Source organism: Coregonus clupeaformis, chromosome 2, assembly GCF_020615455.1.
Source record: "Coregonus clupeaformis isolate EN_2021a chromosome 2, ASM2061545v1, whole genome shotgun sequence".
Lineage (NCBI taxonomy): Eukaryota > Metazoa > Chordata > Actinopteri > Salmoniformes > Salmonidae > Coregonus > Coregonus clupeaformis.
The window spans coordinates 38,535,417-38,561,560 of NC_059193.1; the positions used below are offsets into that span (position 1 = coordinate 38,535,417).

The 26,144-nt window shown below is 42.7% G+C and overlaps 1 protein-coding gene across 1 annotated transcript in view; it reads left to right on the forward strand.

The window, feature by feature from the left end:
* The window catches only part of LOC121535952 (protein diaphanous homolog 2-like), a 726,045-nt gene that overhangs the window by 600,255 nt on the left and 99,646 nt on the right, over window positions 1-26,144 (forward strand). The window contains exon 25 of the mRNA XM_041843185.2: window positions 20,744-20,908. Coding sequence (XP_041699119.1) covers window positions 20,744-20,908 — 165 coding nt within the window. The remainder of the gene's footprint in view (window positions 1-20,743; window positions 20,909-26,144) is intronic.

The following is a 26,144-nucleotide window of genomic DNA, read 5'->3' on the forward strand; positions in this document are numbered from 1 at the left end:
TACCCCATAATGACAAAGCGAAAACAGGTTTTTATACATTTCTGCAAATTTATGAAAATCAACAAACAGAAATACCTTATTTACATGATTATTCAGACCCTTTGCTATGAGACTTGAAATTGAGCTCAGGTGCATCCTGTTTCCATTGATCATCCTTGAGATGTTTCTACAACTTGATTGGAGTCCATCTGTGGTAAATTCAATTGATTGGACATTATTTGGAAAGGCACACACCTGTCTATATAAGGTCCCACAGTTGATGGTGCATGTCAGAGCAAGAACCAAGCCATGAGGTTGAAGGAATTGTCCGTAGAGCTCCGAGACAGTATTGTGTCGAGGCACAAATCTGGGGAAGGGTTCCAAAAAATGTCTGCAGCATTGAAGGTCCCCAAGAACACAGTGGCCTCCTCATTCTTAAATGGAAGACGTTTAGAACCACCAAGACTCTTCCTAGAGCTGGCCGCCCGGCCAAACTAAGCAATCGGGGGAGAAGGGCCTTGGTCAGGGAGGTGACCAAGAACCCGATGGTCACTCTGACAGAGCTCCAGAGGAAATCTGGCACCATCCCTACGGTGAAGCATGGTGGTGACAGCATCAGGCTGTGGGGATGTTTTTCAACAGCAGGGACTGGGAGATCAGTCAGGATTGAGGGAAAGATAAATGGAGCAAAGTACAGAGAGATCCTTGATGATAACCTGCTCCAGAGCTCTCAGGACCTCAGACTGGGGCGAAGGTTCACCTTCCAATAGGACAACAACCCTAAGCACACAGCCAAGACAATGCAGGAGTGGCTTCGGGACAAGTCTCTGAATGTCCTTGAGTGGCCCTGCCAGAGCCCGGACTTGAACCCAATCAAACATCTCTGGAGAGACCTGAAAATAGCTGTGCAGCGACGCTCCCCATCCAACCTGACAGAGCTTGAGATGATCTGCAGAGAAGAATGGGAGAAACTCCCCAAATAAAGGTGGGCCAAGCATGTAGCGTCATACCCAAGAAGACTCGAGGCTGTAATCGCTGCCAAGGGTGCTTCAACAAAGTATTGAGTAAAGGGTCTGAATACTTATGTAAATGTGATATTTCATTATTATATATTTTTTTTTATAAATGTACAATTTTTTAAAATCAATTTTAGAATAAGGCTGTAACGTAACAAAATGTGGAAAAGTCAAGTGGTCTGAATACTTTCCAAATGCACTGTAACCAATCCATAAAGTAAAATGCAACATCAATTTATAGCCACCTATCTAAACTCTAACATTGATTTATCCTGCAATAGATGTCGTTCGATTGGTAATATTCATTTTCATACTGGCTGTATTTCTGTATTTTGAAAGTTATGTATCTTGAAAACCTGATTGTTGACATGCAAAACATTTTTGGACTATGTCAACAATGGACTAATGAAACAAATACCAGAATATAGTTTTGGGGTGGAATTTTCTTTTAAAGGAGAAGTAATCAGATTACGTTACTGAGTTTGGGTAATCCAAAAGTTACGTTACTGATTACAATTTTGGACAGGGAACTAGTAACTATAACGGATTACATTTAGAAAGTAACCTACTCAACCCTGGCCATACCTGTACATTTACCATAGAACCATACAGCATACAATGCAAAAGGTAGTTTCATGATATGCCAAATGCAATGCTACTTTTTTTTGCAGACTACAACTACTACTACTACTACTACTACTATTACTACTACTTCTACTACTAGTCCTCGCTGGTTCGAATCACTGAGCCGACTAGGTGAAAAATCTGTCGATATGCCCTTGAGCAATGCACTTAATCCTAATTGCTCCTATACGTCGCTCTGGATAAGAGTGTCTGCTAAATGACTAAAATGTGAATGTGCTACTAAAACTACCACTACTCATTTTCTACCACTACTACCACCACTACTACTACTACTACTACTACTACTACTACCACTACTACCACCACTAATACTAATACTTTCTTGCCCATGACTTAACCTCCCTCCTTTTGTCAATTGCTTATGCTTTCCTCATCAGACACTTCTTTAAGCCTACTACTACTACTACTACTACTACTACTACTACTACTACTACTACTACTACTACAACAACTACAAATACTACTACTACTACTACTACTACTACTACTACTTTCTTGCCCATAACTTAACCTGCACTCCCTCCTTTTGTCGATTGCTTTTGCTTTCCTCATCGGACACTTCTTTAAGCACACTATTATTACTACAACTACTACAATTACTACTAATACTACCACTACTACCACCACTAATAATACTATTACTTTCTTGCCCAGAACTTAACCTGCACTCCCTCCTTTTGTCGATTGCTTTTGCTTTCCTCATTGAACTCTCTATCCTGATTCACCTCACTATCTGCAATGTCGCAAACAAGTTGGCAAGCGGAATTCAAATTAGCTCTCTTCATCCCCTTTTTTTGTTGTAATTGTCATAATTGATTTGGAGAAATGAATCTGAACATGTGAGTGAGTCCTTATTAAAATAATAGCCACCCACACACCCACCGTAAAAAATACAACAGTTCAGTCTGCAGCAAAAGTGACGGCGATCGATCCAATTTGTACGGAGCTAAGAGCATTTAAGTGCTTAGAACGTCTCGTCGTGTGGAATGTTGATACAGTCCCACAAAAGAGGGGCTTGGGATTCTATTGACATTTAAAACACTCTGCTGTCGTCTGGAGGAGGACAAGAAAGCCTATCCCAGCAGGGCATCCAGTTTGAAAAAACACAGACTCGTCTTGATTACTGGCATGTGCCGGTTGAGGATGCATATATTAACTGGCCTCCAGAGAGCCACCATTTAGCAGATTTGTGAGTTGTTGTGGTCAGGTAGAAATAACTACGGTGTCCATATTAGGACAACCTCTTGTGACTCTGAGGCTGCCCTAATAGGAGTACCCTCAAACTAGCTTGTCTGAAGCCTGTAAAACTCAAAAAGATGGTGGCATTGTTAACCTTTGTTCATTGCTTTGTTAACCTTTGTTCATTCCCCCCTTGGTTTGCTCCAGACCTGGGGATTATTTGATTAATTTCCCCCACATCTTTCCCCCCTTCTAAGAATGTTGGGCTGTATGCTGCAGTAGTTTTCAATTAAAATTAGCAAACCTGCAATTGTTCCCATTTTATCAGCACCCGAGATACAATCAGTGGATCCAATTGTGTAATTCATGTAATCACAGCGCGATAAACTTAATTACCATCAGGTGAAAGCATTTTGAGCAAGGAGTGTGTGTGTGTGTGTGCGTGTGTGTGTGTGTGTGCGTGCGTGCGTGTGTGTGCGTGTGTGTGTGTGTGTGTGTAAGAGAGAGAGATAAAGAGATGGAGAAAGAGAGAAAGGAGAGATTTCCAGCAGGAGATTCCTCCACATGCCCCCCTGCAGAACCAATAAAATTCTAAGCAAGGACCCTCTCTATGCCAGCCAGAGAGCCCCACAGATCCACCTTCCATAAAATTACATCCGGTTCTTATCTACTGCACCCTTTTGTTATCCTAACTAGATTAGCTTAGCATCATTGACGAGATGATACAGGAACGCTCTGAGGAGAAGTTGTGTATAGCCTATATATGATACACTATAGAGCTATTTTGAGTCATAGTTGTAATGTGGAGAGGTATGAATAGATGTTTACAGATACAATCTAGTTGTTATCCTAACTACATTAGCTTAGCATCATTGAGGAGATGATACAGGAACATTAGCGCTCTGAGGAGAAGTCAGCCTTCGTGTATATCTGTGATAAACAATTAGCATCGAGGAGACGATACATTAACTCTAGTCCTAGTCTTCGTCGTCGCCAGTCTTCTTGTCTATCCGTGATACACTGCGCAGAGCTATTTTCAGTTACGGTTGTAATGCGGAGAGGTATGAATGTATGTTTACCGATTAGATCAGCCATTAGGGGAAGCGAGATGTTTGACCTTTTACGAGTTGACAAGAGGAAGCCGGAGCCTGGTAAACACGGCAGATATGCATTGTCATGTTTTCACTAACGCGAAATTACATAAAGACAACAGCGTGGGAGGAGCAGAGTGACATTGGAAACCACACTAGAAATATGGTTGAGACGATAGATAATGCATGTTATGTAATCAATCAATCAATCAATCAATTTTATTTTATATAGCCCTTCTTACATCAGCTAATATCTCGAAGTGCTGTACAGAAACCCAGCCTAAAACCCCAAACAGCTAGTAATGCAGGTGTAGAAGCACGGTGGCTAGGAAAAACTCCCTAGAAAGGCGAAAACCTAGGAAGAAACCTAGAGAGGAACCAGGCTATGAGGGGTGGCCAGTCCTCTTCTGGCTGTGCCGGGTGAAGATTATAACAGAACCATGCAAAGATGTTCAAAAATGTTCATAAGTGACAAGCATGGTCAAATAATAATCAGGAATAAATCTCAGTTGGCTTTTCATAGCCGATCATTAAGAGTTGAAAACAGCAGGTCTGGGACAGGTAGGGGTTCCATAACCGCAGGCAGAACAGTTGAAACTGGAATAGCAGCAAGGCCAGGCGGACTGGGGACAGCAAGGTGTCATCATGCCCGGTAGTCCTGACGTATGGTCCTAGGGCTCAGGTTCTCAGAGAGAAAGAGAGAACGAGAGAATTAGAGAGAGCATACTTAAATTCACACAGGACACTGGATAAGACAGGAGAAGTACTCCAGGTATAACCAACTAACCCCAGCCCCCCGACACATAAACTACTGCAGCATAAATACTGGAGGCTGAGACAGGAGCGGTCCGGAGACACTGTGGCCCCATCCGAAGAAACCCCGGACAGGGCCAAACAGGAAGGATATAACCCCACCCACTCCGCCAAAGCACAGCCCCCGCACCACTAGAGGGATATCCTCAACCACCAACTTACAATCCTGAGACAAGGCCGAGTATAGCCCACAGAGGTCTCACCACAGCACAAACCAAGGGGGGGCGCCAACCCAGACAGGAAGATCACGTCAGTAACTCAACCCACTCAAGTGACGCACCCCTCCCAGGGGACGGCATGAAAGAGCACCAGCAAGCCAGTGACTCAGCCCCTGCAACAGGGTTAGAGGCAGAGAACCCCAGTGGAGAGGGGAACCGGCCCGGCAGAGACAGCAAGGGCTGTTCGTTGCTCCAGAGCCTTTCCGTTCACCTTCACACTCCTGGGCCAGACTACACTCAATCATATGACCTACTGAAGAGATAAGTCTTCAGTAAAGACTTAAAGGTTGAGACCGAGTCTGCGTCTCTACATGGGTAGGCAGACTGTTCCATAAAAATGGAGATCTATAGGAGAAAGCCCTGCCTCCCGCTGTTTGCTTAGAAATTCTAGGGACAATTAGGAGGCCGCGTCTTGTGACCGTAGCGTACGTATTGGTATGTACGGCAGGACCAACTCGGAAAGATAGGTAGGAGCAAGCCCATGTAACGCTTTATAGGTTAACAGTAAAACCTTGAAATCAGCCCTTGCCTTAACAGGAAGCCAGTGTAGGGAAGCTAGCACTGGAGTAATATGATCAAATTTCTTGGTTCTAGTCAGGATTCTAGCAGCCGTATTTAGCACTAACTGAAGTTTATTTAGTGCTTTATCCGGGTAGCCGGAAAATAGAGCATTGCAGTAGTCTAACCTAGAAGTAACAAATGCATGGATTAATTTTTCTGCATCATTTTTGGACAGAAAATTTCTGATTTTTGCAATGTTACGTAGATGGAAAAAAGCTGTCCTTGAAACAGTCTTGATATGTTCGACAAAAGAGAGATCAGGGTCAAGAGTAACGCCTGAGGTCCTTCACAGTTTTATTTGAGACGACTTTACAACCATCAAGATGAATTGTCAGATTTAACAGAAGATCTCTTTGTTTCTTGGGACCTAGAACAAGCATCTCTGTTTTGTCCGAGTTTAAAAGTAAAAAGTTTTCAGCCATCCACTTCCTTATGTCTGAAACACAGGCTTCTAGCGAGGGCAATTTTGGGGCTTCACCATGTTTCATTGAAATGTACAGCTGTGTGTCATCCGCATAGCAGTGAAAGTTAACATTATGTTTCGAATAACATCCCCAAGAGGTAAAATATATAGTGAAAACAATAGTGGTCCTAAAACGGAACCTTGAGGAACACCGAAATGTACAGTTGATTTGTCGGAGGACAGACCATTCACAGAGACAAACTGATATCTTTCCGACAGGTAAGATCTAAACCAGGCCAGAACTTGTCCGTGTAGACCAATTTGGGTTTCAGTCTCTCCAAAAGAATGTGGTGATCGATGGTGTCAAAGGCAGCACTAAGGTCTAGTAGCACGAGGACAGATGCAGAGCCTCGGTCTGACGCCATTAAAAGGTCATTTACCACCTTCACAAGTGCAGTCTCAGTGCTATGATGGGGTCTAAAACCAGACTGAAGCATTTCGTACACATTGTTTGTCTTCAGAAAGGCAGTGAGTTGCTGCGCAACAGCTTTTTCTAAAATTTTTGAGAGGAATGGAAGATTCGATATAGGCCGATAGTTTTTTATATTTTCCGGGTCAAGGTTTGGCTTTTTCAAGAGAGGCTTTATCACTGCCACTTTTAGTGAGTTTGGTACACATCCGGTGGATAGAGAGCTGTTTATTATGTTCAACATAGGAGGGCCAAGCACAGGAAGCAGCTCCTTCAGCAGTTTAGTAGGAATAGGATCCAGTATGCAGCTTGAAGGTTTAGAGGCCATGATTATTTTCATCATTGTGTCAAGAGATATAGTACTAAAACACTTAAGTGTCTCTCCCGATCCCAGGCCCTCGCAGAGCTGTGCAGATCCAGGACAGCTAAGCCCTGGAGGAATACGCAGATTCAAAGAGGAGTCCGTAATTTGCTTTCTAATGGTCATGATCTTTTCCTCAAAGAAGTTCATGAATTTATTACTGCTGAAGTGAAAGCCATCCTCTCTTGGGGAATGCTGCTTTTTAGTTAGCTTTGCAACAGTGATAAACATGTTTTTGTAAGTGTGTTCCACCGGAAAAGGCGTAGTTAACTAGATGACACATGCTTTATCATATACATACAGGTACATAGGTTTTGATGTCTGCATTTACCACTGGAAATAGGTACAGTTGAAGTCGGAAGTTTACATACACCTTAGCCAAATACATTTAAACTCACAATTCCTGACATTCAATCCTAGTAAGAATTCCCTGTTTTAGGTCAGTTAGGATCACCACTTTATTTTAAGAATGTGAAATGTCAGAATAATAGTAGAGAGAATGATTTATTTCAGCTTTTATTTCTTTCATCACATTCCCAGTGGGTCAGAAGTTTACATACACTCAATTAGTATTTGGTAGCATTGCCTTTAAATTGTTTAACTTGGGTCAAACGTTTCGGGTAGCCTTCCACAAGCTTCCCACAATAAGTTGGGTGATTTTTGGCCCATTCCTCCTGACAGAACTGGTGTAACTGAGTCAGGTTTGTACGCCTCCTTGCTCGCACATGCTTTTTCGGTTCTTCCCACACATTTTCTATAGGATTGAGGTCAGGGCTTTGTGATGGCCACTCCAATACCTTGACGTTGTTCTCCTTAAGCCATTTTGCCACAACTTTGGAAGTATGCTTGGGGTCATTGTCCATTTGGAAGACCCATTTGCGACCAAGCTTTAACTTCCTGACTGATGTCTTGAGATGTTGCTTCAATATATCCACATAATTTCCTTCCTCATGATACCATGTATTTTGTGAAGTGCACCAGTCTCTCCTGCAGCAAAGAACCCCCACAGCATTATGCTGCCACCTCCGTGCTTCACGGTTGGGATGGTGTTCTTCGGCTTGCAAGCCTTCCCCCTTTTTCCTCCAAACATAACGATGGGTATTATGGCCAAACAGTTATATTTTTGTTTAATCAGACCAGAGGACATTTCTCCAAAAAGTACGATCTTTGTCCCCATGTGCAGTTGCAAACCGTAGTCTGGGTTTTTTATGGTGGTTTTGGAGCAGTGGCTTCTTCCTTGCTGAGCGGCCTTTCAGGTTATGTCGATATAGGACTCGTTTTACTGTAGATACTTTTGTACCTGTTTCCTCCAGCATCTTCACAAGGTCCTTTGCTGTTATTCTGGGATTGATTTGCACCTTTCGCACCAAATTACGTTAATCTGTAGGAGACAGAACGCGTCTCCTTCCTGAACGGTATGATGGCTGCGTGGTCCCATGGTGTTTATACTTGCATACTATTGTTTGTACAGATGAACGTGGTACCTTCAGGCATTTGGAAATTGCTCCCAAGGATGAACCAGACTTGTGGAGGTCTACAATTTTTTCTTGGCTGATTTCTTTTGATTTTCCCATGATGTCAAGCAAAGAGGCATTGAGTTTGAAGGTAGGCCTTGAAATACATCCACAGGTACACCTCCAATTGACTCAAATGATGTCAATTAGCCTATCAGAAGCTTCTAAAGCCATGACATCATTTTCTGGAATATTCCAAGCTGTTTAAAGGCACAGTCAACTTAGTGTATGTAAACTTCTGACCCACTGGAAATGTAATACAGTGAATTATAAGTGAAATAATCTGTCTGTAAACAATTGTTGGAAAAATGACTTGTGTCATGCACAAAGTAGATGTCCTAACCGACTTGCCAAAACTATAGTTTTTTTAACAAGAAATTTGTGGAGTGGTTGAAAAACGAGTTTTAATGACTCCAACCTAAGTGTATGTAAACTTCCGACTTCAACTGTAGATACAATTACATGTTTTTTGATACATGTGATATACTGTACATAATTGTTTGTAGATGTGTGGGTGTCTTTACATATGTATGCATGCGCCTGTGTCCCTGTGTCCCTGTCTGTGTATGCTCTACACACAGCTCGCTAGGATGCATCTTGGATATCAGTCAATGGCAAAAAAAATTCTGCTGACTCTACCAACTCAATCATTCAATACTTAACCCACACTGACCTAACACCTTATGTCTGATTGTTCACTATCCAGTTCCAATCCATTTCAGAGGTGGTCATTACACCATGTGCACGTTGTGATCCCTCCACTCATTGAGTTGTTGCAACAGCAGCTGGGTGCAAGCAAGGAGCTGTGAATACTCAAGTGAGGCTAACTTGCCCTTCCTCTCCGCGTGCATTAATATTTCAGCGGCGAGCATAGCAGAATAAATCGACAGTAAAATTGACACTGAATCTGCCTTTACATTTTTCAAATGCTGAGGAGGGAGGGAGGAGAAGGAAGGTGGTCTTGATGGGGATGTAGAGATTCAGTTAACCACTGACACAACACTTCACCGCCCTACCCTTTCATTAGTGTGTGTGTGTGTGTGTGTGTGTGTGTGTGTGTGTGTGCGTTTGTGTGTGCATGCGTGTGTACAGTTGAAGTCGGAAGTTTACATACACTTAGGTTGGAGTCATTAAAACTAGTTTTTCAACCACTCCACAAATTTATTGTTAACAAACTAAAGTTTTGGCAAGTCGGTTAGGACGTCTACTTTGTGCATGACACAAGTCATTTTTCCAACAATTGTTTACAGACAGATTATTTCACTTATAATTCACTGTATCACAATTCCAGTGGGTCAGAAGTTTACATACACTAAGTTGACTGTGCCTTTAAACAGCTTGGAATATTCCAGAACATTTTGTCATGGCTTTAGAAGCTTCTGATAGGCTAATTGACATCATTTGAGTCAATTGGAGGTGTACCTGTGGATGTATTTCAAGGCATACCTTCAAACTCAGTGCGTCTTTGCTTGACATCATGGGAAAATCAAAATAAATCAGCCAAGACCTCCACAAGTCTGGTTCATCCTTGGGAGCTATTTCCAAACGGCTGAAGGTACCACTTTCATCTGTACAAACAATAGTACGCAAGTATAAACACCATGGGACCACGCAGCCGTCATACCGCTCAGGAAGGAGACGCGTTCTGTCTCCTACAGATTAACATACTTTGGTGCGAAAAGTGCAAATCAATCCCAGAACAACAGCAAAGGACCTTGTGAAGATGCTAGAGGAAACAGGTACAAAAGTATCTATATACACAGTAAAACGAGTCCTATATCGACATAACCTGAAAGGCTGCTCAGCAAGGAAGAAGCCACTACTCCAAAACCGCCATAAAAAACCCAGACTACGGTTTGCAACTGCACATGATGACAAAGATCGTACTCTTTGGAGAAATGTCCTCTGGTCAGATGAAACAAAAATTTAACTGTTTGGCCATAATGACCATCGTTATGTTTGGAGGAGCAAGTCAAAGAACACCATCCCAACCGTGAAGCACGGGGTGGCAGCACCATGCTGTGGGGGTTCTTTGCTGCAGGAGGGACTGGTGCACTTCACAAAATAGATGGCATCATGAGAAAGGAATATATTGAAGCAACATCTCAAGACAACAGTCAGGAAGTTAAAGCTTGGTCGCAAATGGGTCTTCCAAATAGACAAGGACCCCAGGCATACTTCCAAAGTTGTGGCAAAATGGCTTAAGGACAACAAAGTCAAGGTATTGGAGTGGCCATCACAAAGCCCTGACCTCAATCCTATAGAAAATGTGTGGGCAGAACTGAAAAAGCGTGTTTGAGCAAGGAGGCCTACAAACCTGACCTCAGTTACACCAGCTCTGTCAGGAGGAATGGGCCAAAATTCACCCAACTTATTGTGGGAAGCTTGTGGAAGGCTACCCGAAGCGTTTGACCCATGTTAAACAATTTAAAAGCAATGCTACCAAATACTAATTGAGTGTATGTAAACTTCTGACCCACTGGGAATGTGATGAAATAAATAAAAACTGAAATAAATCATTCTCTCTAATAGTATTCTGACATTTCGCATTCTTAAAATAAAGTGGTGATCCTAACTGACCTAAGACAGGGAATTCTTACTAGGATTAAACGTCAGGAATTGTGAAAAACTGAGTTTAAATGTATTTGGCTAAGGTGTATGTAAACTTCTGTCTTCAACTGTACGTGTGCTTCACGGCAGGATGTGCTTGTGTGGTCATGAGCAGTACCTCTGAAATCATAAAACGTTGTTTGTGTGTGTGTGTGTGTTGTGTTGAGGACGGGTGGTGTGTGTGTGTGTGCACGTTTGTGTTTCTGATCTTAAGTGTGAAAGTCTGTGCATGTGTACTTGTAATGTTATTGTGTTTCTGACTGTGTCTGTATCTCTACGTGTAAGTCTGTGTATGCACTTGAGACACTGATCTGCAATCAGCTTTCACTCTCAGCTGCCAGCCTTACTCAGAGATAAGGGACCTTAAGGAGAGACCCAATGTACGTGGAGAAGTTAAAAGCCTCATTTCCATTTGTTCTATGCTTGTGTACGTGCATGTGTGTCGTACTGTTGTAGTTGACAGATCCAGCTCGGGCATTATACACCTTTTATACACCTAGTCCTTTGTGTGTTCAGTACCGTCTTGTCATTTAACATCTCCGGGGAGCTAATTGATGCTAAACCTGCATCTCTCTCAGTCAAGTTCTAAATGTGCAAATCAGCGTGATTTCATAAGCAATTCTATCACAGTCTGTATTTATTTAATTCACTGAATGAACACACTGGAATGATGATTGATGAAGTTATCCAGGAGCATTTTTGTTTGTCTCTTTTTTTGTGGTCCTCTGTAGCTCAACTGGTAGAGCCCGGCGCTTGTAACGCCAAGGTAGTGGGTTCGATCCCCGGGACCACCCATACACAAAAATGTATGCACGCATGACTGTAAGTCGCTTTGGATAAAAGCGTCTGCTAAATGGCATATTATTATTATTATTATTATTTATCTGACTTCTAATAACAATCTCCACGACTGTGTCCCAAATGGCACCCTATTTCCTTCATAGTGCAATACTTTTGACCATAGCTCTATGGGCCCGGTCAAACGTAATGCATTTTAAAGGGAAAAGGGTGCCATTTGGGATGTGGACAAAAGGTTTCTCCTTGAGCCAAACTATCCTCGTCAATATACATTGGCGTAAACGAGTACCTCTTCAGTCATCTGACCACTCCCTCAGTTGTGCTCCATTTCCAACCTTTTTCACCGGGGGGTCACCGCTAAATGAGGATGTGCTCTGATTGCTTGTGCAGCCGTATAATGAACCATAATTACCCATGGAGGAGTGGCGGGAAAGACACTATCGGACAATTCTCACCTTGTTGGAAGTGAAGGACAGAGGGGGAGAGAGAGAGATAGAGAGGGATGGAGAGAAAGAGAGAGGCGACAGAGAGGGAGAGAGAGAGAGAAGAAAGAGAGCAAAGGAGAGAGATAGAATGAAAGAGATAGGAAGACAGGACAGCAATATTAATGAGAATGGGGATTTTTTGTCTATGGCATGTCCAAGGTGTTTTGTTAATTACTTTGGATAACGTCCAGCAGTTTTCAATGTGTTTTACAGTGCTGTTGATTTCAATTTGGTAAATGTTTTATTATTTTCACTGTGTTAAATGAACTCAACTTTATTTGTTCTTTTCATGTGCACAACAAACCTTTTTCCTACACTCAAATGGAGGTTTAGGGAGTTGGAGAAGTATTCTGGTTGTTATTGACTAGAATTCTGAGTTCAGACAGTTATAGGCACACCTGAGTCTGGTTGCTCTCTAGGTTTCTTCCTTATAGACAGCTTTTCCTGTTGTTTTTTTGCCACTGTGCTGCTGCTTCCTATTTGAGGCTGTAGGTATGGGTAATGTAAAGCAATTTGTGAGAAATGTTTTAAAGAAAACAAGCCAGCCTATATTTTAAAACTGACTGTCACATATCTTTCTTACCTACCACGTTCTTGATACAGTTCTGCAGTGCTAGAGTCAGTCAGTTTTCAAAATGAGGAAACAATTCTGGGAGTCAATCTGTATTTTACCTAACTCTTCTTTTCACTTTGAATCTACTGGTCTGCTGTCACAAACTTTCCAGACCTGAACTCTGAGTTTACTGTGTGTACTGTTTAATCAGTCACATTTTATTAGTGTATATACCATTGGCAAAGGGTATTTTCAACATCACTAAGCCACGGTTAAGGCCTTATTTTTAGCAAACGTCAACGTGACACCAAGTCAGACTTACTGTAGCCTAAAGGTAAAGTGCTTTTGTTGGGACTCGAACCTGTTCAACCTCTCGGTTTTGTCGTAAACCATTCAAAAATAAAAACACACACACACACACTTCCCCTGGAAAAACAACATAAACATTTATTTTCAAAATGGCCACCTATGAGGACAGCAATAAATTGCCTTGTTTGTTTACCTGTGTGCATGCAAGAGTTATTAAAATGGTGCATGTCATTCTCGTCGGCGAGGGGGCCAAAAAGCCCTCTTAATAAATCTCCTCTAACCCAGTTCCATTAATGTTTATTTAATGCTTTTTCCTATGTGCCTGTTGGACCCTGGTACTCTGGAGGCCCAATGCTAAACCTGAGCTTTTCCTACCCAGGCTCTCAGGCTTCTTTATCCCCTCTGTCCCTCTGAGCCAAATTACACTGTGGCTCCCCAGTAGACTGGACACAGTCTATCCGACCAGGCAGCAGAGTGATAGAGAGGGAGAGAGAGAGTGCGTGGGCAGTAACATAAACCATGCCCAACACCATTGCCAAGGCCCCACATTTCAGGACATGTCCCTTGGACAGCAACATTGGGGTGAGCCAGGTATGGCTGTGGTGGTGTCGGTGCCAGCCAGTACCAGCCTGTTGTATTGTGTTGTGTTGTGTACAGGACAGAATTGGTGGCCACACGTTAGCTGCAGCAGACTGGCAGCCCCCTGTGACGGGCCGCGGCAGACACCGCGGAGGCTGTCACAGGGCATTAGCGCCCAGGCCAACTCATGGGATTGGATGTGACCTGGTGGTGCTGAGGTGGAATGAGGAGGAGGGAGAGCGAGGCGAGACAGGGACAGACACAGAGGCGTTAGCTGGCTAAGAGTGGAGGAATGGTGGGCTTAGACTGACCATTACAGAACACAGTTCTCTACTGGGCTAAATGTCCTTAAGAATCCACTAATTTTTATAGCTGACTAGCCTCTTGAATGTTGATAGCTCAGTTAAGATCAGCTAGGATTGTCCATATAATATGCAAAAGGAAAAGTAAGGGAAAACATAGCAATATAGCAAATTGCAGGCGGAGATGATACAGAACTAGTATGTTGTTCTAGGAAAGTACTTTAATATTCTGAGTACTGGACAGTCTAGTTGCCAGTCCATTAATCCATAGATATATCCAGTACATCCCTTTTATCAGCCCACTGCAACTCCCTAACAATGAATCTTGCTCTGCGTCAGTGATGTGAGGTGCAGTGCAGAGGTAATGCAGCCTTTCCTTTCCTCCTTTGAGGACAGCTGGTGGAGAGAGAGAGAGGGAGATGAGAGGAGACTGACAAACAGGCAGAGCCTGGCTGCCAGAAGAGGCTGTGTTATGCTTTACCTTGAGACCCCTCTCCGCTCAGAGCTTTTTTGAAGCCCAGGTGACACAGGAAACAGGCACAGTGCTGAGAGCTTCTGAAAGTTTCCTCTCTCTCTGAATAGGGGAGGACAGGGAGGAAGGAGGAGGGAGCAAGGGAAGAAAGACAGAGATAAAACAGTGTGTTGGTATGTGTGTGTGTGTGTGTGATTTTGAGATGGAGAGAATGGGGAAATAGCAAGGAAGCAAGAAAATGAGAAAAATAAAGAAAGAAAGCAGGACAATGGAAGAGAGAGAGAGAGAGAGAGAGAGACCAGCAGAGAGAAAGCAAGAGAATAGCAGAGCGCCAGAGAGAGACTATGAGAAATTGAGAGATGCTGTTTGAGAACACTGCATGCTCGCACAGCTGTAGAACAGTCAGGTGTCAGATACTGTCAGTATGACATGTCTTTGATGTGGAAAGAACAGTTGCTGAAGCCCATTGAGCCTAACACCAGTCCCCAACAAGAGACAGACAGTCGGACAGAGAAACAGACTGACAAAAGAGGACAGAGGGACAAGCAGCCAGGCGGATGGACAGGCATCCCTTCACTGCTCTGGTGCAGATACATCAGTCACTCATGCTAAACAGCAAGTGGCCCAGCAATCAATGCATGACACGGCACGGCACAGCCAAGTGAACAGCACAGTTACCTGAACTTTCTCACCTGCTTGCATCATCCATTCACCTGTTATGAACACTTCTCATCCTCACTGTTTACTTACTTACTTCAGCCCGTCTCTCCCCAGCGAGCATAGGCCATCGACGACTCCTCTCAATCACACTGTTCTCTATTCTCACTGTTTGGTTGAAATATATCATCATTTTGTATTAATAGTAATATCCCTTGCTTATGTCTTGTAACCAAGCTTGCATAACCTGAATTGTATAAGCACTATTAGGTTGAACATTAACACTAGAATCGGTGGGCCTCGAGGGAACCCCCTTCAATCTAATGAGCAGTCATTCTGACTGCAACATTCTAACAGTGTAATTAATACATTTCAGATATGCTAGTGCAAAAATAATCAGTTGGTTGTGTTTATGAAGGCCTTGGGTAACATTAGAATACATGTTGTGTTTTTTTAAACACAATAGCATTTTCATTAGTTTATGTTACTGTAGGCTGGCTATATATATTTTTTAAAGTGTTCAATTTTATTTGTGGAGTGCCTTTGTTACAACTATATGAAACAGAAGGCATATGTGTTGGAACATGGTAACAGCTTCTTTTTCTAATGACAAAATAAAATAAATACCCCAACCACCAAGACGCATGGTCAGCAATACACGTGGTCAAATGATGAAAACATCAGTAGCCTAAACATAATTATAAGAACAAGTGGGCTTAATAAATAGTGAAAATCAGCACAAAATATATAATGGCGTTATAATTAATATAAGCGTTGATATGGAAGCAGTCAAAAATAGTAAATTATTGTCAGCTCATGCTTACATTGTGTGCGCCTTCACACAATGGCATTAGTTGGGTTTCATTTAGCTGTTATCCCTTGTCCTAACAGTTGACACAGATCTTCGTAACTTTCACTTGCTTGACACACTTTGACATACCTTTGTTTGGTTGTGGTGCGTAATAGTCTCAGATTCTCTCTCTATTGTGTCCCCATCATCTTGTCATTCTTCAGCACCGTTGTGGAGTACTGTACAACGGCTGTGCAGGTGCCTTATTTTGCGGTGCCGGCCAATGACAGTGAAGTGAAGAAATTGTCCATGGTGACATTTCTCCGCTTGCCAATGTAAGGTTCCACAAGCCTCGTCACCACATTCTCTGACGCTCACTCTCCTGATGCCCGATGTCGATCTTTTCCCAGATATTGAAAGCCGTTCAAGTATGTACAATTACGCAAGCGCTCACTGTGTAGCCTACTCCAAGTAGGCCAGAGTAGACTGATGAGACTGCTTTGATTCGATGGACTTATATAGGGTACATACCATTTTAAGATTGTAATTAGAATGGATCAATACAATAGAATGGCCCGCCCTGTTCTTCATTCACAATTGGTGATTACATAATTATGCATCGTTCTCTTCCCCTCACTCATCAACTCACCCATTCACCCCCTATCTCCTCATCATACTTCACTTAATTGATTTCATTTGTTATATGTGTGAAATTAGTTTTGGTATAGTTTAGGTTCAGTTTCGAGGCAATTATCAGGGTGATTATCAGCTGGGCAACTTTCAACTGTCGGGAGAAGGAGGGGCAATGGGGAAAAACCCATTCAAAAAATGACATGCCCTCTTAAAACTGGTTATAACTCCAGTTGTATTTGTGATATTAAGATTCAAACACAGACAGTTTGTTATATAGACTTATTTAGGGAAAGTAAAGAATGGATGGGGGCATAACTTAAAAAATGGTAGAGTAATGCATTTTTTAAATTCATGAGCTGTCAAATTGACTGCTTTATTGGTTCTAGTGTTAAGCTAGAATCATATGACAAAGTGAGTGGGAGCACTGATGTGAAACACTCAAACTGTGCACCATTAGTGGATTTGATTAAATATTTGGGCTCAGTATCACGTGACAATAAAAGTGCTGCTTACTGCTGGTGAATGTGAGAGAAATATTCACGAACATCGGTTAAGCAGGACCATACTGTTGGTTTAGCAGGACCTTATTGTGGTTTAGAAGGACTTTAATGTGATTTAGCCAGACCTTAATGGGCTAGAAATAGAACTAATGTACAACTTTGTTGAAAGAGATTGGATGTGTGGAAACAAGGTTTGATGTAAACGCCCTTCCATCCAGCTCCTTAGATCTTTAAAGGGAGCTGATGAGAGAGGGAGAAAGAGAGACAAAATATATATATATATATATATATATATATATATATACAGTGGGGAAAAAAAGTATTTAGTCAGCCACCAATTGTGCAAGTTCTCCCACTTAAAAAGATGAGAGAGGCCTGCAATTTTCATCATAGGTACACGTCAACTATGACAGACAAAATGAGAAAAAAAAATCCAGAAAATCACATTGTAGGATTTTTAATGAATTTATTGGCATATGATGGTGGAAAATAAGTATTTGGTCAATAACAAAAGTTTCTCAATACTTTGTTATATACCCTTTGTTGGCAATGACACAGGTCAAACGTTTTCTGTAAGTCTTCACAAGGTTTTCACACACTGTTGCTGGTATTTTGGCCCATTCCTCCATGCAGATCTCCTCTAGAGCAGTGATGTTTTGGGGCTGTCGCTGGGCAACACAGACTTTCAACTCCCTCCAAAGATTTTCTATGGGGGTTGAGATCTGGAGACTGGCTAGGCCACTCCAGGACCTTGAAATGCTTCTTACGAAGCCACTCCTTCGTTGCCCGGGCGGTGTGTTTGGGATCATTGTCATGCTGAAAGACCCAGCCACGTTTCATCTTCAATGCCCTTGCTGATGGAAGGAGGGTTTCACTCAAAATCTCACGATACATGGCCCCATTCATTCTTTCCTTTACACGGATCAGTCGTCCTGGTCCCTTTGCAGAAAAACAGCCCCAAAGCATGATGTTTCCAACCCCATGCTTCACAGTAGGTATGGTGTTCTTTGGATGCAACTCAGCATTCTTTGTCCTCCAAACATGACGAGTTGAGTTTTTACCAAAAAGTTATATTTTGGTTTCATCTGACCATATGACATTCTCCCAATCCTATTCTGGATCATCCAAATGCACTTCAGACGGGCCTGGACATGTACTGGCTTAAGCAGGGGGACACATCTCGCACTGCAGGATTTGAGTTCCTGGCGGCGTAGTGTGTTACTGATGGTTGGCTTTGTTACTTTGGTCCCAGCTCTCTGCAGGTCATTCACTAGGTCCCCCCGTGTGGTTCTGGGATTTTTGCTCACCGTTCTTGTGATCATTTTGACCCCACGGGGTGAGATCTTGCGTGGAGCCCCAGATCGAGGGAGATTATCAGTGGTCTTGTATGTCTTCCATTTCCTAATAATTGCTCCCACAGTTGATTTCTTCAAACCAAGCTGCTTACCTATTGCAGATTCAGTCTTCCCAGCCTGGTGCAGGTCTACAATTTTGTTTTTGGTGTCCTTTGACAGCTCTTTTGGTCTTGGCTAATGTGAAGTTTGGAGTGTGACTGTTTGAGGTTGTGGACAGGTGTCTTTTATACTGATAACAAGTTCAAACAGGTGCCATTAATACAGGTAACGAGTGGAGGACAGAGGAGCCTCTTAAAGAAGAAGTTACAGGTCTGTGAGAGCCAGAAATCTTGCTTGTTTGTAGGTGACCAAATACTTATTTTCCACCATAATTTGCAAATAAATTCATTAAAAATCCTACAATGGGATTTTCTGGATTTTTTTTCTCAATCTGTCTGTCATAGTTGACGTGTACCTATGATGAAAATTACAGGCCTCTCTCATCTTTTTAAGTGGGAGAACTTGCACAATTGGTGGCTGACTAAATACTTTTTTTCCCCACTGTATATATATATATATATATATAAAAAAAGAAAGATAGAGGAACACAGAGAGGGAAATGGAGAAAGTGACAGAGAGAGCGAGAGAGAGCGAGAGAAAGGGAGAGTAAGCGAAATAGACAGTGTGACAGAAAAAGAGAAAGGGAGATGAAGAGAGACAGATAGACACATCTATCAGCCAGATAAATCTATCATCGCCAGGCTGTGTGGGCTGTAGCGTTGGTCACTGCCAGTGCTGCTGTTGAGGTCCGGTAAACACTGACCCGCTGAGAGCTAATCCAGCTTGTCTCGCCTCCCGCCGGCCCTGCCTCCCGCTCAGCTGGAACCAACGTCGGCGAGGACACGGCTGCAGCAAGGCCCCCGATCAGCCATCACACCCTGTAGGATCCCCCACAGAAACCCTGATAGACCCCATACACACCAGCCCCATCCATAGATCCACAGCCCAGCCCATAGGCCTGTAGATCAGCCTTAGACAGCTTTAGACAGCCTTGGACAGATGCAGAAATGCATAGATCGGGAGATACAGGTAGATAGATGAAGGATTATATAAGTGATTGATAGAACAGTGCCGGTGTTGGATGCCGTGTTGTGTGTAATAATCCTCAGTGTTATTGTGTGTTGCTGACAGTGACCTGAACAGTGAGGTTAAGGCGAGTTGGGTTGGAGAGCTCTGTGGTGTTTGTGTGTGTGTGTCCAGTCACACTGCTGTGTGTGTATCCATGCCTGCTACCATGCCTGCAGAGAGTTGTTTTGCAAAGTGTGTTCAGTAGAGGTGTGCATTTCACCTCATCTCACACACTGTCACACTGTGTGTTTGTCCGTCTGTGTTTGTGGCAAAGAACAACCAGAGTGTGGTCTCCATGCGTTCAGCGGCCGCTGGGATAATACTGCACTGACAGGAACAGCTGTTAATAGCCATTCACCCGGTAGAAAGTGCTTCATCTGCTCTGTAAATTACAGTGCGGCATGGACCGCGGTTCAAGACGACCCAACCCCTCTCTTGTAGGGAGAAACAATAGAACAATGACTGAAATCAGCTATTCCAACAGCCATCTGTTTTGCGTCCGACTACAAAATACATTCCTATTACTCCTGGCCCGCACGCTATTAGCCCATGGTGCCAATGACTCTAAAGTGAGATGGAGAGGTTATTGAAACACACACATTAGTTTATCTGACCTCTCCCTGCCTGAAATGCAATGTTCTTTTTTTGCGTTTTTCTTTTTTGCAACCTCAGTTTGTGTGGGTGGGTTTACAAACGAGTGAATGAAGTGAGGTAGTGGTTTGACAACTAGCTCAGGGATGGCTGTCTATTGTTGGTACGACAATACACATTCTCTGACCTCTCCTGTCTGGAAAGCACTGGCTTTCCTGCCACAGTTTTTTTGCCCGTCTGGACAAACAAGTGAATGATGCGAAGTTGAAGTTTTCTCCATTTGCTTAATGATGACTGTTTATTGTTCTGTGGCTTCACACAGAATGGTGACCATGAGTAATGAAGTATAATTTTTGTGACGTTGTACCGGACCTGGGTTCACATACTTGAAAAATATTTTCAAGCACTTTGAGCGTTTGTATGAGTCTGTCTGGAGTGCCAGTCTGCCTGGAGCGCCAGTTTGCCTGGAGCGCCAGTCTGCCTGGAGCGCCAGTCTGCCTGGAGCGCCAGTCTACCTGGAGTGCCAGTCTGCCTGGAGCACCAGTCTGCCTGGAGCACCATTCTGCCTGGAGCACCAGTCTACCTGGAGTGCAAGATGTGTGGGGTTTGCAGTTTTGGGACTTTCTATTGGTTTATTGACCAAGGCAAGCTCAAACAGGCACAGATAAAGTATTTGAATCAATTTTTCAAATGGTCTCACCAGTACTATTGATAAAAAAAATATGTTACTTCTTTGACTGTACTTCCCCTCACGGCTTCTCCAAGCATTCGCGGGAGCAATACGAAAAGCTTTCCACCATGCACAAGAACATGCAGAAGCTATACGAGAGCCTGGGCAGCTACTACGCCTTCGACCCCCACGTCCTCAGCGTCGAAGACTTCTTCGGTGACCTGGCCTCCTTCCGCACCCTCTTCGTGGTGAGTACAGCACATATACGTTGTTCTCTTTGGAAAATATATCTTACCTGTACGGTCATGACACACACACACGCACGTACGTGTTGTTTTTTCTCTATGTCCTAAATGTGTTGTCAGTAAAGGGGTTGTTCCACGAATTGCGTCCCTTTGATATGTTAAGGAGGAATTATGCACCAATATTGCATTTTATTAGCCTGTTATATTAAATGAAGTGCACTTTAATAAAGACCAGATGATGAATTTAATACATCAGATTTGTTATATGAATAAAGGCTTGCTAAAATGCCAAAATTCAGCATCTTGACATGTCCCTCCGCCAACACTGTGTCACTTCTAGGAAGATTTCAACCCACTTAATCCTGACATTTCTCCATGTTTCACCATCATTGTAAAGGCCTAGTCATTTTGCTGCATTTCTGAAGATTATTATTTATATTCATAAGTTTAGTGATGCATTTATGTCTGTCCCTCATTTTAAGGCCAACCCTTTTATTCAAACAATTTAAAATAATCGACCATTCCACCAAGTTAAATGATTCACAGCAGGTGACATCGTTTGGGTCTTCTGAACAGCATGGTGGAAAGATAAGTAATTATTAATTCATTTTTTTTTCTATTTATAATTGTTTTATCATCTTTGACTGAGGTGGTTGAACTCAACACGTCAACCCTGTTCGCTCAATTAATAATAATAATAGTTAGGCAGTTACATAGGGTTGACATACGGTGTGCTAAAAGTGCAGATAAAATGCTCTTAGTTCAGAGGATTTTAATGCCTGAGATGGGCAAAGTTTTTTTTTTTCTTCTGTAGGCTAAATATATCCTCCATGAAATTGAATGTTGAAAGAATAAATATTTAAAAGTTAATTTCTTAAAAGTTTGCACATTCAAAAGGCATCCATTTCGTGGAACAACCCAAAAGTAATTTCTGACTGAGTTTTATTATTGCTATGTTGAAGTAGTCATAGATAAGAAATTGTTCACCTTTATGTGATTCTGAGGTACGTTAGTGTCCATTGACTTTAGTATAGTGTAGTTCTACTGTACACTCTTAGAAAAAGGAGTTCCAAAAGGGTTCTTCGGCTGTCCCCATAGGAGAACCCTTTTTGGCTCCAGGTAAAACCCTTTTGGGTTCCATGTAGAATACTCTGTGGAAAGGGTTCTACCTGGAACCAAATAGGTTTCTTCAAAGAGTTATCATATTGGGACAGCCGAAGAACCCTTTTAGGTTCTAGATACAGTGAGGGAAAAAAGTATTTGATCCCCTGCTGATTTTGTACGTTTGCCCACTGACAAAGAAATGATCAGTCTATAATTTTAATGGTAGGTTTATTTGAACAGTGAGAGACAGAATAACAACAAAAAAATCCAGAAAAATGCATGTCAAAAATGTTATAAATTGATTTGCATTTTAATGAGGGAAATAAGTATTTGACCCCCTCTCAATCAGAAAGATGTCTGGCTCCAAGGTGTCTTTTATATAGGTAACGAGCTGAGATTAGGAGCACACTCTTAAAGGGAGTGCTCCTAATCTCAGCTTGTTACCTGTATAAAAGACACCTGTCCACAGAAGCAATCAATCAATCAGATTCCAAACTCTCCACCATGGCCAAGACCAAAGAGCTCTTCAAGATTGTCAGGGACAAGATTGTAGACCTACACAAGGCTGGAATGGGCTACAAGACCATCGCCAAGCAGCTTGGTGAGAAGGTGACAACAGTTGGTGCGATTATTCGCAAATGGAAGAAACACAAAATAACTGTCAATCTCCCTCGGCCTGGGGCTCCATGCAAGATCTCACCTCGTGGAGTTGCAATGATCATGAGAACGGTGAGGAATCAGTCCAGAACTACACGGGAGGATCTTGTCAATGATCTCAAGGCAGCTGGGACCATAGTCACCAAGAAAACAATTGGTAACACATTACGCCGTGAAGGACTAAAATCCTGCAGCGCCCGCAAGGTCCCCCTGCTCAAGAAAGCACATATACAGGCCTGTCTGAAGTTTGCCAATGAACATCTGAATGATTCAGAGGAGAACTGGGTGAAAGTGTTGTGGTCAGATGAGACCAAAATCAAGCTCTTTGGCATCAACTCAACTCGCTGTGTTTGGAGGAGGAGGAATGCTGCCTATGACCCCAAGAACACCATCCCCACCGTCAAACATGGAGGTGGAAACATTATGCTTTGGGGGTATTTTTCTGCTAAGGGGACAGGACAACTTCACCGCATCAAAGGGACGATGGACGGGGTCATGTACCGTCAAATCTTGGGTGAGAACCTCCTTCCCTCAGCCATGGCATTGAGAATGGGTCGTGGATGGGTATTCCAGCATGACAATGACACAAAACACACGGCCAAGGCAACAAAGGAGTGGCTCAAGAAGTAGCACATTAAGGTCCTGGAGTGGCCTAGCCAGTCTCCAGACCTTAATCCCATAGAAAATCTGTGGAGGGAGCTGAAAGTTCGAGTTGCCAAACGTCAGCCTCGAAACCTTAATGACTTGGAGAAGATCTGCAAAGAGGAGTGGGACAAAATTCCTCCTGAGATGTGTGCATACCTGGTGCCCAACTACAAGAAACATCTGACCTCTGTGACTGCCAACAAGGGTTTTACAACCAAGTACTAAGTAATATTTTGCAGAGGGGTCAAATACTTATTTCCCTCATTAAAATGCAAATCTATTTATAACATTTTTGACATGTGTTTTTCTGGATTTTTTTGTTGTTATTCTGTATCTCACTGTTCAAATTAACCTACCATTAAAATTATAGACTGATCATGTCTTTGTCAGTGGGCAAACGTACAAAATCAGCAGGGGATCAAATACTTTTTTCCCTCACTGTAGCACCTTTTTTTCTAAGAGTGTGCTTCAACTCAAGGACAAAACTCATAAGGTAACAAAAGCACATGTCTCTCCATTCCTTGTGAGAGAGCACATGTAAATGATGCACTAAAGAAATATGTGAACCATTCCAACAGCAGTGTGGGACACGATAACTGAAAACAGTTTTTGGAAAGGAAAGCTTCACTCAATCCACCCACACTTCTATCTCAAACCATTAGCGGAATCCATGGCTGATGCCATTTTACTATCAGTGTGTTACACCAAGAGCAGCGCTCTCAGATTTAAGGAAGTTGGCACCGTCTTAAGAGTAGATAAAGAAATTTGCCTGACAGACCTAGGAGCCTGACAACGGAGGGGAGGGTTTATAGGACAGATTAAACCGTACAGAAACTGTAGGTGCTTTCCAAATAGCACCCTAGTCCCTACATAGTGCACTACTTTTGACCAGGGCCCTGGTCAAAAAGTGAGCACTATGTAGGGAATAGGGTGCTATTTGGGACACAACATGTGCCTGAAAATGGAATGTATAATGTATCACGGAAGAGTGTACGTTTCACACTGATAAAAGAGACTTTGGAAGCTTCTTATCCCCTTTAAACATACTTTCATTAGCGTGCCAGTGTACATGTCGGAAAGAAAAAGGTAGTACCTCCGCCTTCGGTGCGTCAAAGAGTCAAGCAGGTCTTATGCAGGTAGAGGGATGGGGTAAGTCTGTTGAGGTCTGAGCTTATTGAAACTCTGAAGAGCTTGGAACCATGGAGGGTCACTCTTCCTATGCTAGTTTATTGTATTCTATTGTAAAAAGTATTTCTGTATTAGACTTATTAGCTACCTCCCACCATTTCAAGGAGCTAGTTAGTAGTATTTGGTTTTTTCTGAATACAATGACATCGTGGCATATGATGTATTGCTCTGATGTATTGTATTCTATTGTAGTCTGCTGTTTTTAAGTTATTACCTCCCACCGTTTTCAAATAGCTAGTTAGTAGTATTTGGATTGGTCTGAATACAATGATTAAGGATTATATCGCCCTATGGAACTCCCGATCACAGCCGGTTGTGATACAGCCCGGGATCGAACCCAGGTTTGTAGTGATGCCGCTAGCACTGCGATGCAGTGCCTTAGACCGCTGCGTCACTCGGGATTCTACCGCTATCAGCACCACCAGCTGGACAGCACCTCTCTGTCGGAGGCAGCATCTCAACAAACACATTCACGCTGACTCATCACAATAATATATGCAACTTAGAATAAACATGTGGAGAATATATGAGAGTAAAGTCATACTGTATAAAAAATAATGACAGTTGTGATGAAAACATGTGGTTTTGGTATGATTTTATAAATGCCTACAGATCATTTGTTCGATTGACATGGAAGGATCTTTCTATGTCGCTAAAATGTATTACGCAAGAAATGGTGCTGGAAATGCCTTGATGCTCAAGTGTTGATAAAATGACCATTATATATAAGTAAACTTGGAGTCATAAGATGACACAGTGTGTGGTCCTTCCACTATGACTCGGGAAAGCATGCAGTTTATTAGACTACAGATTAAATAAATTATAATGAACATCACAGGGTGGTGAAAGTGTACAGTGATCTTGATGCTCCTTTCCAATAAATATCCAGGGTCTTATTCCGGTGACATGACGATCGATGCTTGACTGCCGTTTGGCAAATAAAAATGTTCTCGCTCTTATCCATAATAATCTTATCATGTAGACCAGCCTACCAACACAGCCTACCCGCACTGTATTTGTGACCAACTGGCTGGTTTCGGTCTTATTTAGCAACATTTGAAATTGTGTTTTTTACGTTGGATAAAAGTCGAGACTCAGAGCTAGAAATTGGTATATCATACAGCCCCGCCCACCTCTTTAAGGATTCACATGTGAAGCCATGTACTAAACAACCAAAGATTTCAAGACTAAAGGCTGGTTTATACTACGGGTGTGTCCGTAAATTTAATCTAGAGTGCCAGAGTGTGCTCTGGGCGTTCGTAAACTCAGAGAGTTGTCAGATTGTCCGTTCGTCTCTCGGAGCGTTCAGCGCGCACACTGGACGCTCTGGCCGAGGAGTAGGGTTGATCCGAGCGTTCTGACCTAACAACAGCAGTCAAGCACCCAAGCTAACTGGCTAACGTTGGCTAGCTTGCTAGGTACTTCCAGACACAAATGAGAGAACAGTTCACTCTGACCATTTTACTCGCCCTAGCAGAGCTGGTTAGGCTGTTTTTATGTTATACAGAGTGTTGGTGACTGCAACTGTGCTGCTCGCAACATTTTAATTACGCTTTTTTGCCAACGTTTACTGACACCGGCCATATTCAACAGGTGTTGAGCGTTCGTAAATTTGTCAGTTATTCTGCGCTCTAGCACACTCAGA